The sequence below is a fragment of the Poecilia formosa genome, unplaced genomic scaffold (assembly GCF_000485575.1).
Source record: "Poecilia formosa unplaced genomic scaffold, Poecilia_formosa-5.1.2 Scaffold79, whole genome shotgun sequence".
Taxonomy (NCBI): domain Eukaryota; kingdom Metazoa; phylum Chordata; class Actinopteri; order Cyprinodontiformes; family Poeciliidae; genus Poecilia; species Poecilia formosa.
Window position 1 is genome coordinate 106,983 of NW_006800018.1, and position 14,468 is coordinate 121,450.

Sequence of the window (14,468 nt, forward strand, 5' to 3'; positions counted from 1 at the left end):
AAGTAGGTCAATGAGAGCATTATGAAAGGCAAAATGATAGCAGAGATACGTCCTCCTCTCTTTCCATCACTTAGACATCCATCGCAGCTCGGCTATAACACTCCCAAACCATCCCGAGTTACCCACAGTAAAAAGAAAAGAGCAGCACTCTCTTTAACCCAATAAAGCCAGACATCTTGCTGACTCATAGCAATGGCCTCCTTAGGAGCCATGCCAGGGATATTATGGAAATGATTCATTAAAGGCCAAGGTTTTTTAGCTGGTTTTATCCAGCTTTCAGGGCAGCCTGACAGTGGGACATTTGATCTCAATTGCAAAGTGGCCCATTTCCCTCAGACATCACCACTGCAGTCAGTTTCAAGGGCCCAACTCTGCCTCTAAGCACGTTGGCCACGGGGCAATCAGCTGTTCCTATTTGCAGGCCCGTGTTTACAGATGGAAAATGCATGTTGTTTCAGGAGGGAAATGAGCGCCATTTCAGACTTGCGATGCAAGCATGAGATTACCTCTGAGCCCTGGTAGAAATGGATCAGGTGTGGACTGATGGCAGCCACGGCTCATTAGGAGGGAATGCATGTGTGTGCGTGCGTGCGTGTGTGTGTGTGTTTAATTGATGCACTAATTCCCAGCCACTCAGGAAATGGCCCTTGGGTGGGTCTTCCAAATGGCACACAAATATTTACTATGGACGCAAACATCTTTGGAAGCCCATCTACTCGGACCTGTTTAGGCATGTAGAGCGCGGTGAAAGTGTGTCCAGGTCTGTGATACAGCGCGGTGATATCATCTCCCCATCCTCCGCCGCTCAGCTGGCCTCTCAAACGGTTAGATGACTCATCAGCGTGGATGAATTCCTTCAAGCTCTCCCTTCTCTCAACCTCAGGAACTCCTTGTACTGATGAGTTCAGATGAGGTTAAAATCCGCCCCCGCGCTTTTCATGCTAGGCCAGATTCAGGCCAGGAACGTTCGCAGTCAGGCCCTCATTTAGGCCAAAGTCTTAAACGATAGAAACTAGTCATCAAACCCCGTCAAAGGATTCTGTTGTTTTTTTTTTTCTTTTTTCTTTTTTCAGTAGATAGCCCAGGCTATCTCGACTTCTCAGCTCTGATGTATCACATTTCCGTTGTGATGCTGTACATCCATCTGTTTCAACGTGCGCACATGGGTGGGTGCGTGTGTGTGTGTGTGCGTGTGTGTGTGTGTGTGAAGCATCTTGTTTAGTCAGTGTGTCTAACGGAAATGGGTCACAGCGCCCTAGTTCTCATTGTGTGGGCATGCATGTTTCAGCGTATTCCCTTTCAGGTGTTGTTTTGTCCCGATTGACTTATCTGCAGAAACATTTACTTGCTCCGGCTCCCCTGCTGTTCGGTGGCATGTTGCTCTCTTGTTTACCTTTTCTCAAGGTTGAACAAGAGCTTCTAATTCCACCTTCCCGTCGCTCGTGTGCATACACAACGCGCTCGCGGAGGTCTCGGAGCAGCCGCATTTGGTCCGGCAGCTTATGTTTTGCCTTATTTAATCATGTCAGGCCATATTGAATTTACAAATAGCGGTCACGCCGCATGTGTAAGGGAGCTACCCTGTTGAGTGTGTGCAGCGGTGCTAGGCTGCAGATTACATGATATAATAGTGTTTAGGCATCGCCTCCCCTTTTTAAATTCCTTTAACCTTGACTCCCCTTAAATGCAGGGAGAACACATCTGCCAGGCTGGTGTCAGACATTAGGAAGACACACCGCTCAGGCAGCATTGTCACTTTTTATTAACGCCCAGAGCTTTGCATGGACACCAGCTGTTGCATCAAGTGGAGGAGTCTTGGTGGGATGAATGACCTTGACTTTGTCTGCCGCTGCTTCGGCTCTAACCCCCGCTTAATTCTTTTGTTTGCTCTCATACATTTTAAATGGATTACCACTCTTGACATTGAAGGTCATTTAGCAACTAAGTTCTTGTGTGATTAAAGAAGAGTGTTAGCAGCAGGTGCGGTCATGCTTATATTGGCTAGCAAAGGTGGCAGAACTTTTAAAGAATCTCTGGTGAGTGTGAGTCCAGTCCAAAAGATGATCAAACACAATCTTAAAAATCTGGCATCCTTCCACGTTAGGATTTAATCAGAATCTCACTATTCCCTGGAAAGACACCTATTTTTATATCCCTTTTTTTTGGCTGCCCCTTTCAGAGTGACACCTGGGCGGTGAGTCATATTGCCCACATTGAAAGTGTCACTGAATGTCATGGATGAGGTTCACCATGACACTCTAACCGTATGTTAACCTTTAGTAAATGTGAACATCATCTAATTTCTGCAAAAACAGAACAGCAGCAGTTTGTTCCACTTCTGAAGATGTAATTTAAAGCGTATTTATTAGCACATTTTTGTATCAATAGTTCCTACATTTATTTGATATTTTGATTATCTTTTCTGAACAGAAGGAGGCGTGTTGACTGGAGAAAGTAATAGCTAATTTTAGTAATAGTTTTTAGTAAATCTGCTAATTGAGCAGAATGTTGTAACTTTATGCTGTCTATAGAATATGAAAGACCTAACAAGCTAATATCATCGAGTTCATTTTGATTACTTGATTACATAGATTTCAGCTTTTTAAACCATTTTAAAATAGTCTGGAGTCTGAACCTTTGTGTTCCTGGTGCAGCCATAAATCTGCCACACAAGCAAACAACAGCAATGGACGACAAAGCGGCTTCTCTTGGCCCGCTGCTGGTCATTTCTGCTACAAGAAACGATCAGATGGAATGCTGGAAAAGGCTATTGTGTGCAAGTTGTGCTAAAAGGAGTTGGCCTCTCTGCACAGCTATTCAAACCTAAAATAGCATCTCGGAGCTAAACATGTTGCGGCAAGCAGAGACGTCCATGTTTCTAAGAAGTTATTCTCTTTTATTAGACATTCTACGAATGGAGATCCTGAAAAACCTAAAAGCTGAACAGCATTAATAATAGCACTTTGCACCAATCTGATGACTGAATAACCTAAATATCAGATTAAAATATCTTTGTTGAGCTGACATGTCTATTTATTCAATAACTTGTCAATATGTAGTCTCCAATTAAAGTGTCATTGTGATTATTAATTAAAGACCTTTGCAGTTAAAATTTTAATCGAGTCACACCTCTAATATATGCACACACATACACGCCGGCCCTCTACTGCTAATATGCACCTTATTCTTTGGCTGGAGTGCAGTGACCTTTCCTGTTGCTGATGCCTCTTAAGTAGCATAGGAGTGAAATGAAAAGAGAGGGAGAGGGAAACAGATGAAGAATCAACCAGCCAGGAGATGATGAAGCCGCACCCTCCCCATCACTACCCTCCACCCCACCCTCTTGTGTGTGCGTGGCAGACTGTAGGGGTAAAAATCACTTTAGAACGGTGCCTGCTCTGTCATTGGCTGACATTGTCAAGGATAATGGATAATCACCACAGAAAGTGTAGAGCTGCTCGCTTGTGCCTTGGTGTCCCGCTGTGGGGGGAGGAAGGGTGGAGGTCAGGCTTTTTGGGTGCCACCACCATTGAGATGACATGTTAACAGATGTGTAAGGTCGTTTGCAATGTATACAGCAGAGGAGATAATGTAATAGTAATGCACACATCACAAATTCTCGGCGCGGAGAGGTGGAGTGCCGTGTGCTTTAGCGGTTCGGTACAGAGGACAGCTCCCCCTATATTAAGGTCAGGTGTTTAACAGACATCCGTCACTGTGGAGATTTTTGTTCCCCTTTGTTTTTTATTCATAGAGTAAAAATGTTGCCTCTTGGTTGCCATTTCTTCTTCTTTTTTTTTTTTTCTTTTTTTTTGTCTGAACAAGCAAAAATACAGAAGAATACCTGATCAGAAAAATTATATTTCTGCTTTGACATGCCCAGTTGCCAAATCGTCTTAACTGACAAGGGTAGAAATAAGGCTGAAAATTAATCAGAGAGGGATTGTTATGTTTTTTAAAATTAAGTTTCATTGAAATGTTATGAGTTGAAGTATCTGAGACTTCTGGTCAGAGACTGATGCAGACTCCTGCTGTCTGAAAATGACTCCGATCTCAAGCGTGCATTGTGCATTGTGCGGTTATTCAAGCTGAAAATCATGATTATTAACACAGGAAGCTGAGGTAGGAGGCGGAGCACTGCCAATTGTCTTTCAACGCGAACCTGAGAACAGAATATGTAAAACATTGTCAGTCAGTCACAATCCAACGGAGAGGAAGGCAGTTTGAAAATCAGCCAAGAACATAGTTTAAGGACCTTTTGGCACTTTTTAGTGGTTATTCATTACCAAACTAAGCACAATCAATCAATCAATCCAGTTTATGTGTATAACACACTTCAGCAACAAAGCAGTTCAAAGTGTTTTACATCATGAAGGAATAAAAACACCATAAACCTGTCATACAGTCACCAATTATGAAGCCAGAAACAGACATTACATTTTGTTAATTGCCAGCATTAAAATCATCAATGCGCAACAGACCACAGTTACCCTCATGTAGCTAGAATTCACAAATATTTGAGACATCCCCTCTTAAAATGCTTATAAACCCCTTTTTTAAAAGGTTATACTCCAAATATACATTAATTTACATTGTAAACCATTGTAGCGCTACAGTTTTTTTTCCCACTCTTGGAACAGCCAATCACCGCCAAGGGAAATTAATTGCGCCCTCAGTTCGGCTACATTATGAACACTAGTCTGTAGCGTACGCCTAGGTATTTCAGCTTCCCAGCTGCATTTTCTTTCAGCTTTTTAAAATATGTTTTATGAAATAAATGTACAATTAGGGGAATTTTCTACAATTACTTTACAAATAATAACCATGAATAGGCGGGGCTCCACTGTTTTCTACTTAAACATCACACAGTTACTTGAAACACTTTACTACGTCCAATCTGAGTATTTGCTTCGTTCAGGAAGATCATCAGAGGTTCACCGCCTCAATCCTATATTTCCCATTGAAATAACTATCAACCTATTGTTAAAGAGCCATCCAGTACAAGGATGGTGACAAAATAAAAGCTGGTTTCACAGAAATCTCTTAAGTTTTTGGCTCTAGTTGTTTTAAGTTAGCTAGAAGTTGGCTTTGGTTGGCCTCTCTTTTTGATTAATGTAAAGTTTGTGGTGTCTCCAGGTGAGATATGAGCTGCTTATCGCTACTTAACAGAACCTCGCCTTAAAAATCCTGAGTTATCTCTTTGGAAACTGGCAAAAAAAATTTTTAAAGAAAAACTGAGTGACCAATGTTAAATGTAATTGGTAAATGTAAGGGTTGAGTTGTGTAGGAACGTCTATACTGCAGTGGTATAATATCCACTAGAATATGTCTTGGGGCAAAAAAAGGTGGACCGCGACTCCAAGGTTCTCTGGCAGCAGCAGAGAGAGCGTGTCTATGATTCCTTTCCATTTCCATTTGACCCTGTTGCTCACCAGGCGTTCCAGTCCTGGCATATTAGTCATCTTGCCAAGCCCTTGCCAAGGTAAACATGTTTACATGTTGACTGCACTGATCAAATCGGGCATTAGGGGTATTCCATCAGGACAGTGTTAAACCCACTGGCGGAAAAATAGTCTTAATCCAGTGCAGCTAAGATTAGCATGATGGCAGACGTCAGATGGCCCAGGGTGACCAGGTCGGCTCTTTGTCATTTCCAAATTTGGGTCAGCAGTTCAAAGATGGCCTTTCAACTGTAATCAATGGTGACTGAGCGTTCTCGGTGGACTCGTGCTTTTCACTGCTGCCTGAGCCTGAAGAAACTTTTAGTTTGAGAAAGCATTAAAAAGGTCGATGTGATTGTTTTCCTCCTGCTACTCAGGTTTACATCTCAGCTAATTAGTTTATTTCTAGTGTTAAATCCCAGTTCATTTTCAAGGTGGCATTAACTGTGCCACCTCGCTGCCCTTGCTGTCACCACCTAATCCTGTGGCACCCTGTGAACTTTGACCTCGGAGATGGGAAGGTCGATTTGGTCTTTTGACCTTTCCTCGGCTCCCTGTGAAACGTTCAGGCTTGTGGGCTAAGTAGGTTTTCTGTTGCCTTTCTTCACAAACAAGGTCTGCTGTCCTGCTATGTGACCTGCAATGTCGGCTTGCTTAGCGGACGCAAAAGGTGAGGACAGCGTCGGGACAGGACAAGGACAGCTGCTGAGCCGAAGTGGAAGCTCTGTATTAATTAACCTTTATGAGATGCAGCCCGGACTGTCGGAGGCGCCCCGTATCCACGGAAACCACGCTGACAGGGTTCAGAGCAGAGGTCTCCCAGGGCAGCACTGCTGACACTGTCATGGCAACTGGCACGACGTGCACCCCGGTGATACTGACTCTGCCCTCCTGACAATGGTGTGCTGTGACAGGTCCGCCCAATTTCCGAGCCAACCCGTAACGTCTGTGCAAACACACACACACACACACACGCACACACACGCACACACACCTGACAGCAGAGTACAACTTGTTTTATAAATGTATCCTTGCTTTGTTTCTATACCTGTTTTTGTTTTTTACCAGTGAACGTCCCTCACGCTAGTCAAGTCCTTTCATGTTTTTTGCTCTTGTATCCTAATACATAAGCTTTCTAGGCCCATTTGTTATTATGCATTATGCATGTTTTATATATCTCTCTCTTGAGCATTCAAACATAAACCCTGTTTGAATGCTCAAGTTTTCTGTGTCATGTCATGATGTATTCATCTGGTCCTCACCAGATAAGATAAATATAGAGGCTAGATGTCAGATTTCCGTTATATCGCTATTCCTCTAAGAACAATGTCAAAATGCGGAGCTGTCTGAAAGACTTGTCAAACTGCTTTTACCACTAATAGCATGGAGTTATCATCTTCTAAATTTCTCAGGGTTTTGGGCCACATGCCTGTTAAACTGCATTAAAGTTTGTTGAGAGTCATTTATTATTCTTTTAAGAAGAGAATTAGGGCCAATTGAAAAAAAGTTTAATGTCGAAATTCTGCTTTTCTTTTTTCAGTTGCTCTTCAGTACCAGTCCTGTCCAATTGCAATGCCTTGTTTCTTTTTTTTCTTTCTTTCAGTAAATGTTTCTTTAGCAGTTTTGTTACAGATTATATTTGCTGCCCTGATCCTGTTTCATGTCCTGGCTTGACATGAAACGAATATAAGCTGTCCTATGACCTCACATTTGACTCTAAGATACTTTATCATCACAAAGAACTCATAAGTTAATGTTGCCAAAGTTTTGCAGCTGTTAACTTAGTCTGGATCATTAGCCCTCCCCCACGATCTCTGACAACTAGAATGCGGTAGTTGTGCTGATATGTTTTCTTCAAACATGGCTCATTGTATCAGGACCAAGCAGACTTGTTTATGTCTAAGGATTTTGGCTAAAATGTTTTTCAGGACTCCTGTAGTTTTTTAACACAACTTTTCCAGGCTTAGCTGAGGTGCCATTACGTTCTTCGTCCAAGAAAAAAATAGCCTCATACCTGACTGTTCTTCTGCATAAGGTGCATGATTCCTCAGTGTATCGTGAACAGTCATTACTGCTTTGGTGTTTTCTGTGAAGGGGAACTTTTTCTAGAAGTTCTGCAAGTGACAAATCTAAGGCCAGGTGCCGTGATCTTCTTACAGTAGACATAAGACGCTAAAGGACCGCATTCATCTGGAAACGCAGAACCACAGGTAGACTCTGAAAACAGGCAAGAGCCAGAGTCTCTCTATCTCTACTAAACACACTTGGTGCTGATGTCATAGAGGAATTTGAACTGAAGCTTAGAAAATGAACCGACACTGAACCCCTGCTCAGAAACGCATACTGAACATATATACATTTATATTCCAGCATGAATATTCTGACATCTGAGAAAAGGAGAAAAATACACTTTCATTTCTTTTTTTTTAAAGTTTTTGGCTTGAATCAAGTTTTTTTAGTTATTGTTATTTTGGCCTATGTGTTACAGAGAAGAGGATTTCTCCCAGTAAATGATCCATAGGTGTTGAAACATGTTGCTAAATTAAGAAAGAAGATCTGGTCTTAAGCTATCGTGAATTTTAGCCTATAGTTTATTTTTCTTTCTTTCTATTTCATTATTTGAATTAGTTGTTTTGTTGTGGTTGTTGTTTTTTTTATAGTTTTTTTCCCTTTTTTTATTGTTTCTGTATGAAACAAAAAAAGGCTACAAGTATGTGTATTTTTTATTAGAAAGAGAAAATAAAGATTTCATCAATCTTAAGCTCTTTTTTTTTTCAAAAGAAATAAAGTGGAATTATCTTGTTCTAGATTGTGAACCAGAGATTAGTCGTAATCCAAACCCATTTAGAAACAACCCTCTAGCTTAACACTGGTAGAAAGCAGTGAAGCGTATGCTAACCTTAGCAGCTAACAGTTAGCAAATTGTGCTGCTCTCACAGCAATTATAAATCTTTGGTATACTTTCTGACTCAACACACAGTGCCCCCATAGTCGTCTCTCTCTAATATTAGTGGGTGTTGTCGGCCACCTTGGCAAGGACTCAGGAGCTGCTTCCTTATTTATTTCAATGTGAGTCTTAAATACCGAGGCAGAGAACCAAGGTTCTCCCCTTTATGTCCGGGCCTCAACATGAAAATTTACATTCATCTTAACTTGACGAAAAATCCTATGGAATTTCATATCCCTAGATCCAAATCTTGTTAGGTTACTAAATAATGAAAATCATTGTCGATGTCTTTTCTTTTAGATTGTGTTGGACAGCAAGCTGCCTAAACCAACTCTTTCCTAGATTTAAGCACATTCTCAATTTCTACAACCAGTGTGGATAGAATAAATCTGTATTCCATTTGATTTTTTATTTTATGTGTGTGTTTTGGCGAGCCTGAATTAACCTAATATTATGTCCAGGTTAAATTCACCTCAAATTTAATGTCCTGGTACATAAAATCTTCCAAGTGAACCTTGTTGTAGGTCCTCATTCTAACGCTTATTGGTGTGTTTAAGCCTGAGCGCTTAAATGCTTGCTGGTGTGTACGTGGGTGGGTGGTTGGCTTTTGCTCCACTGAGACCGTGGGTTGCGTTGTGTGAGATGTAACTCAAGTGCATAAGAAGGCAGGAGGTGGTAGAGAGAGATAATCCGCTGAAATGACAACCTGCATAAAGAATTATGCACAGCTCTCACAAGGCCCTTCACTTGTGAAAGACGCTGCCGGGAGAGGCTTGCTGCTCAAGACCTGAATGTTTTCAAGGTAGTGGGCTTGAATTTTCAATTCGGATCTAATCAAGCCTAATCTGTTGGGTGGCTGTGAGAGAAGAGTGCAGAGAGGAGAAGGAGCCGTGTGCAGTCAGTCTGAAATGTTGCTAAGTAACAGAGATGGCAGACAAGGTGGGGAAATGAATGTGATATAGTGCACTGCAAATCCTTGCTTCTCACACGATTTCTTATTTTTCTCCTCTTTTCCCTCCCCCCCTCCGACCACCTTTCCCTCCCTCTTTTTCCCTCTCCCTCCTGTAGGTCACCCTGCGACACACTGTGAGATCTGCAAAGCATAAAGGCGCCACTGACAGAGCAACAGCCAGGCTGAAGGACAGACACGCTGGATATCAACAACGATGGATTACGCCAACATCTCTGTGATAAAATCCCACTGACTTCGCCACTGCCACTGATGTGAGCGTGAAGGTGGGCCTTCTGGGATCCTGTAGCAGTTAAAGGCGTACAACAATGCCTTGGAGGCTCTCCTGCACCAGATTCCCTCCAGCCATGGTGGCTGTTTCACCACACTAAGCCAACCACAGAGAGGGATCATATACAGCCAGTGCACCCTTAATTAAACCTTTATACTCACTCTTTGCAACATCACAACCTCTTTTTTGGTTTCTAACAAGTGCGTGCAACTGCCAGCCAGATGACTTGGACAGCTATCATTTACCAGTAGCATTGCTGAGCTATAAGAAGGGATCTGAGTATTGAACATGACTCATGGGGAGGAGCCTGGCCCTGAGACACACAAGGATTCAGCTGTTTTAACTTATCTGGAAGGTTTACTGATGCATCCAGTGGTGGCCGGGCCTGGGGCCACGGCAGGTGGGAGATCCGAGGCTTCCAACAGCAATCAGGAGCAGGGCAATAAAGTGGGTGGGCCTTTACCACTACCAAACCATGACCCAATGGTACCCAAGGCTGGAACCAATGGGCCCAAGCTAGGTTCTTCGCAACACCTAAAGAAGGCCCGGTTGCTGCGCTCTGGAGCATGGAATGATCCAGGGAACCAGAGAATGAGTTCACCTCCAGTAGAGCTGAATGGCCAAGTGGGAACCTTGCAAAATGGTGCCCTGGAGGGATCTCCCCATTCTGGAGAGAGCACCCTGTTGGCGTCTTTGCTTCAGTCATTCAGCTCAAGGCTTCAGAGTGTAGCAATGTCTCAGCACTCTAATAAGCCCACTGGTGAGTGTTCTTCTCCGTCCAAGGCACCAGCTACAGATAAAGAGCCACTACCTGTTTACGGCACAGCCTCCAGTCGCCTTAAAGGCCTCATGAGGAAGAGCAAACTTCAGAACCACAACAACACCCCTTACAGCCGCCGGGGCCACAGTCAGGACAGGCCGCCAGAGTCCCCCAGGTCGGCACACAGCGCCACGCCTCCTGCAGCTCCCGCCGCGACCGACTCTGTGTCCTGTGCAGAACGTCTGAAGGCCGTGGCCAACATGGTTAAAATCCGTTCTAGTCCCGCACCCTCACCCAAGCCCAGCGTAGCTTGCAGTCAACTCGCCCTCCTGCTGTCCAGTGAAGCTCACCTCCAGCAATACTCCAGAGAGCATGCCCTCAAAGCTCAGCTCTCAGGAAGATCTGCCAGTGAAAGACTGGCCGCCATGGCAAACCAGCAGCATGGTCAGGACAAAAGGCCACCAAGTGTGGGGGGGTCTTCAGACACAGTAAGCTCCTTATCGACTCAAAACGGAATGACGACAGCCACAATAACAACGACACTCCCTCGAACGGCTGCCACCAATCCTCAGAGCCCCTCGCTGCAGAGAGGCCACAGCCAAAACTCTCCGCCCACTCCCCCACACGCTCCAAGCCTGCCTACCAGGGAGAAGCGAGGCTTTGACACACGTCCAACCCGCCCACCCCAAACGTGCAGCAGCTTGCTCCTGCTGCTGCTGAACAACCACAACAACCAGAAGCAACTGACCAAGAATGGGCACCTGGAGGACATCAGTGGACTTCTGCCACCAAGTGGCTCCTCTTCAGTCACATCAGACAGCGAGTGCTCTGTCCATGATAGGAGCAACACCAAGGACAGCAGTGATGCTGAGAGCTCCTACTCCAGTTGTTCTCCCATTGACCTCTCGATGAGAGGCCGCAGCAGTTTACAGGACACAGGGCCCAAAAGTACACCCCCTTCCTCCTCCTCCAGCTCCATGTTCTCTTCTACCACCGCGTTCTCCTCACCCCCAGTAACAATATCTCCTCAAGCTCCTACCCAGCCTCCCACTACATCTTTTTCTCCTTCCTCTATGGCTGTTTCTTCTGTTTCATATCCAATATCGTCATCTTCCTCCTCCTTTTCTACTTCTTCCTTGGACAAATTGACCGAATCCTTACTAAACAAATGGAAGCCAGAGCCATCTAGATCAACTGTGTCCAAGAACAAAGAGCCTGAAATGAACCCAGACTTAAAATCCCACCCCAAGGTCACACTCATGCAACTTCTTCTTGAGCGCAGAAATAATGAGATGGCTAATAAGAGCACAGGCAGACAAGACTCGCCCCTTGATATAACTATGGCCAACATGTCACGAAATCAACAAAAGGGGTCAGTTACTTGGGAAGAGGGTCCAACAAAGAGCCCAATTGAAAGGCCTGCAGGCCCGTCCCAGTCCGTCTACTCGCTTAGTCGTGACACAGGTGCTGCACAGTCCCCATATTCATACCCCTCTCCCCATGTCCAGTCCAGTCCACTTGATTTGTGTAAGTCTAAGACCTTCCCTGCTGACAAAGCGTCAGAGCCTGCCTTCAGTGCCAGTAAACTGTTACAAAATCTGGCGCAGTGTGGCACGACTTCCCCACCCCCACCTATCTCCTCTGGAAAAGGGGCGAGCCAGGAACTCAATGACAGCAGGCCCCATGCTCTGTTGGAAAGACTCAATACTCCTGTCAACAGGACCACCCCTACCCCGCTTTCCGATGGAGCTTCAGGCAGTAGCACACCTTTCAGTCGTAAGGAACCTTCCCCGCCTTCCTCACAAATTGAGAACCTCTTGGAGAGACGTACTGTGCTGCAGCTACTTCTAGGCACCGGTTCAACTGGTGCTACAGCTGGCCGCAAAGAAAGACCCAGTGGAAGTGGCCACGGGACTGCTGAAATGGAGGGCGGCTGCTTCGAGAGGAGCCCTACTGCCTCCATCCTCTGTGACAGCTCTAATGGGTCCCCTTTGGATGTCAAAATAAAATCAGAGCTTACGGAGGATGTAGGGTCATCCCTTACCAAGTCGGAGGACTTGAGCGGCAAAAAGAGACTGAGTTCCTACGGGAAGAATAGCCCGCTCTTCGATTCTCAGCAAGACCTGAAGACGGAACCAAGGCCTGCAGAGTTCATAGCGAAATATGGCCTCCTCAGCCAGCTGCTTAAACAACAGACCACTACCTATTACTCCAGTGCTGCAACGATGCAGCCTGAGCCACAATCCAGACAAGTCAAAGAGGAGCATAGGGACTATCCAAACCCCAGTCCTAAAAGGAGACGGCTCTGCTCCGAACATACAGACAGCTTGAACAGCATCAGCTCTCCAAGAGCAGTGGACAGTGGTAACGCAAACATGTCTGCCTCGTCTACTGTTCAGGCAGACCCTGAGCAGCAGAGGAGTCTAAAAGAGGAGGAGCTTCCACCAAGAAGCCCTATGAGTGAAACCCTTACCAGAGAGAGTCGCGGCTTCAACGTGTTGAAACAGCTGCTGCTCTCCGACAACTGTCTGAAGGAACTGTCCCAGCAGCCGCGACAGGGACCCAGTCCCTCTATCCTGCAGACCACTGGCAAAGCCAATGGTAACATTCTCAGTCAGCCTACACAAAATCACAACTTCCTCCACCTGCCTAGCTGGCACACCCATGGTTCCCTCAACTCAGGGCTTCCAAATCATATAAGACCACTGCCCACCCCTCCTGAAGGCAACAACCCCATCCGCCCAGCCTCATGGATCCGCCAACCGGTTCCATGGCCCGCCACGCAAAAACGAGAGCCCCCTACTTTAATCAAACAGGAGCCTGAGAGCCCCATTCGATGGAGCAGTCAGGAAAACGATGGCATGGACGAGGGTTGTGAGTCGAACCCGGACTCCCCGCGGCTTTCACGTTCCAACCCGATCCTGTACTACATGTTGCAGAAGGGCAACATCCAGCTGAGGAAAGAGGCGCCGGACCAGGCAGAAGGAGCCCGGCCCGTGGTCAGAGTCAAAGAGGAGCCAGTCAGTGACATGCACACCTATGAACGCAGCCTGAGCTCCACCCCTCAATCACCAACCCACAATGACAAGCACAGCCATGAGGGCCAGGGGTTGAGCCAGTCGTCCCAGTAAACAGTTGTATCAACTACAAAAACCTACAAAGTGGAATCAAGTCCATTGACTCCTTCTTGTTTTCATTTTTTGTGTACCTTGCCAAATTGGTTTGATGGAAAAAAAAGACTTTTTCACTTTTTTTGTTTTTGATTTGATTTTAAAAAAAAAAATCTATTGCTGTTTCAATTTTAAATAGCTTCAACGTGGAATGGTAAAAAAAAAAAAGTGGTCCGTCTTAGCCTAACTGATCCAAAAACATCTTTTTTTTTTTTTTTTTTTTTTAGCCCGTACACATCCACCATTATTTTGCACTCATTAATTAATGTAAAGTCCCCGTTTATTATATTTTATGTTACACATTTAATTTATCACTAAAGTGTACACATAACGGTTTTTCCTGTGTTCTGGATGTTGCCTCGCATCAAACATTTAGAGAACATTTCAGGCAACATTTATAATTGATGATTTCAACAAACTGAGCTGAGCACCGTTTGTGCTCAGCTCAGTGGATAGATTTTATTTTCTCGATCAGAACATCTGTCAGAAATATAAAGTCCTATTAATTTCGGATGGGATTTCAGACAAAGCCATTCTCAGACAGTTACAGTGGTCTAATTAAAAGGACGCACACGATAGATTCACACTGCAGTACCTACCCTCCGTTCCAGGTCGCGCCACTATGAACGCTTTTGTCTTGCTTTTCCTCAGAATTCAGGGCTGTGGGGAAAAGACTTCATCAGTGGAGATTCACTCACTGTGTTCTGCTTTTTCTCTTCTTTCTTTTTTTTTTCTTCTTTTTTTTCGTGCTGAGCCTTTAAGGGCGAGATTCGACAGTGCAAATTCAGGGTAATGTGTTTGCAGATTGTGCAGTTCTGAGCAGATGGGTCAACATGAGAGCGTGTGGCACTTACAGTTGAGCAACGCTGTGTAAACGGGTTTCTGGAGCAACAGTAAAAAAAAAAAAAA

General features: G+C 44.8%; 1 protein-coding gene across 2 annotated transcripts in view; it reads left to right on the forward strand.

The window, feature by feature from the left end:
* Window positions 1–14,468, forward strand: part of nrip1b (nuclear receptor interacting protein 1b) — a 53,729-nt gene extending 39,261 nt beyond the window's left edge. For both annotated transcript variants that reach the window (XM_007556418.2, XM_007556419.2), the window contains one exon: window positions 9,457–14,468. In XM_007556418.2, coding sequence (XP_007556480.1) covers window positions 9,918–13,520 — 3,603 coding nt within the window. In that variant the 5' untranslated portion in view covers window positions 9,457–9,917 and the 3' untranslated portion in view covers window positions 13,521–14,468. The remainder of the gene's footprint in view (window positions 1–9,456) is intronic.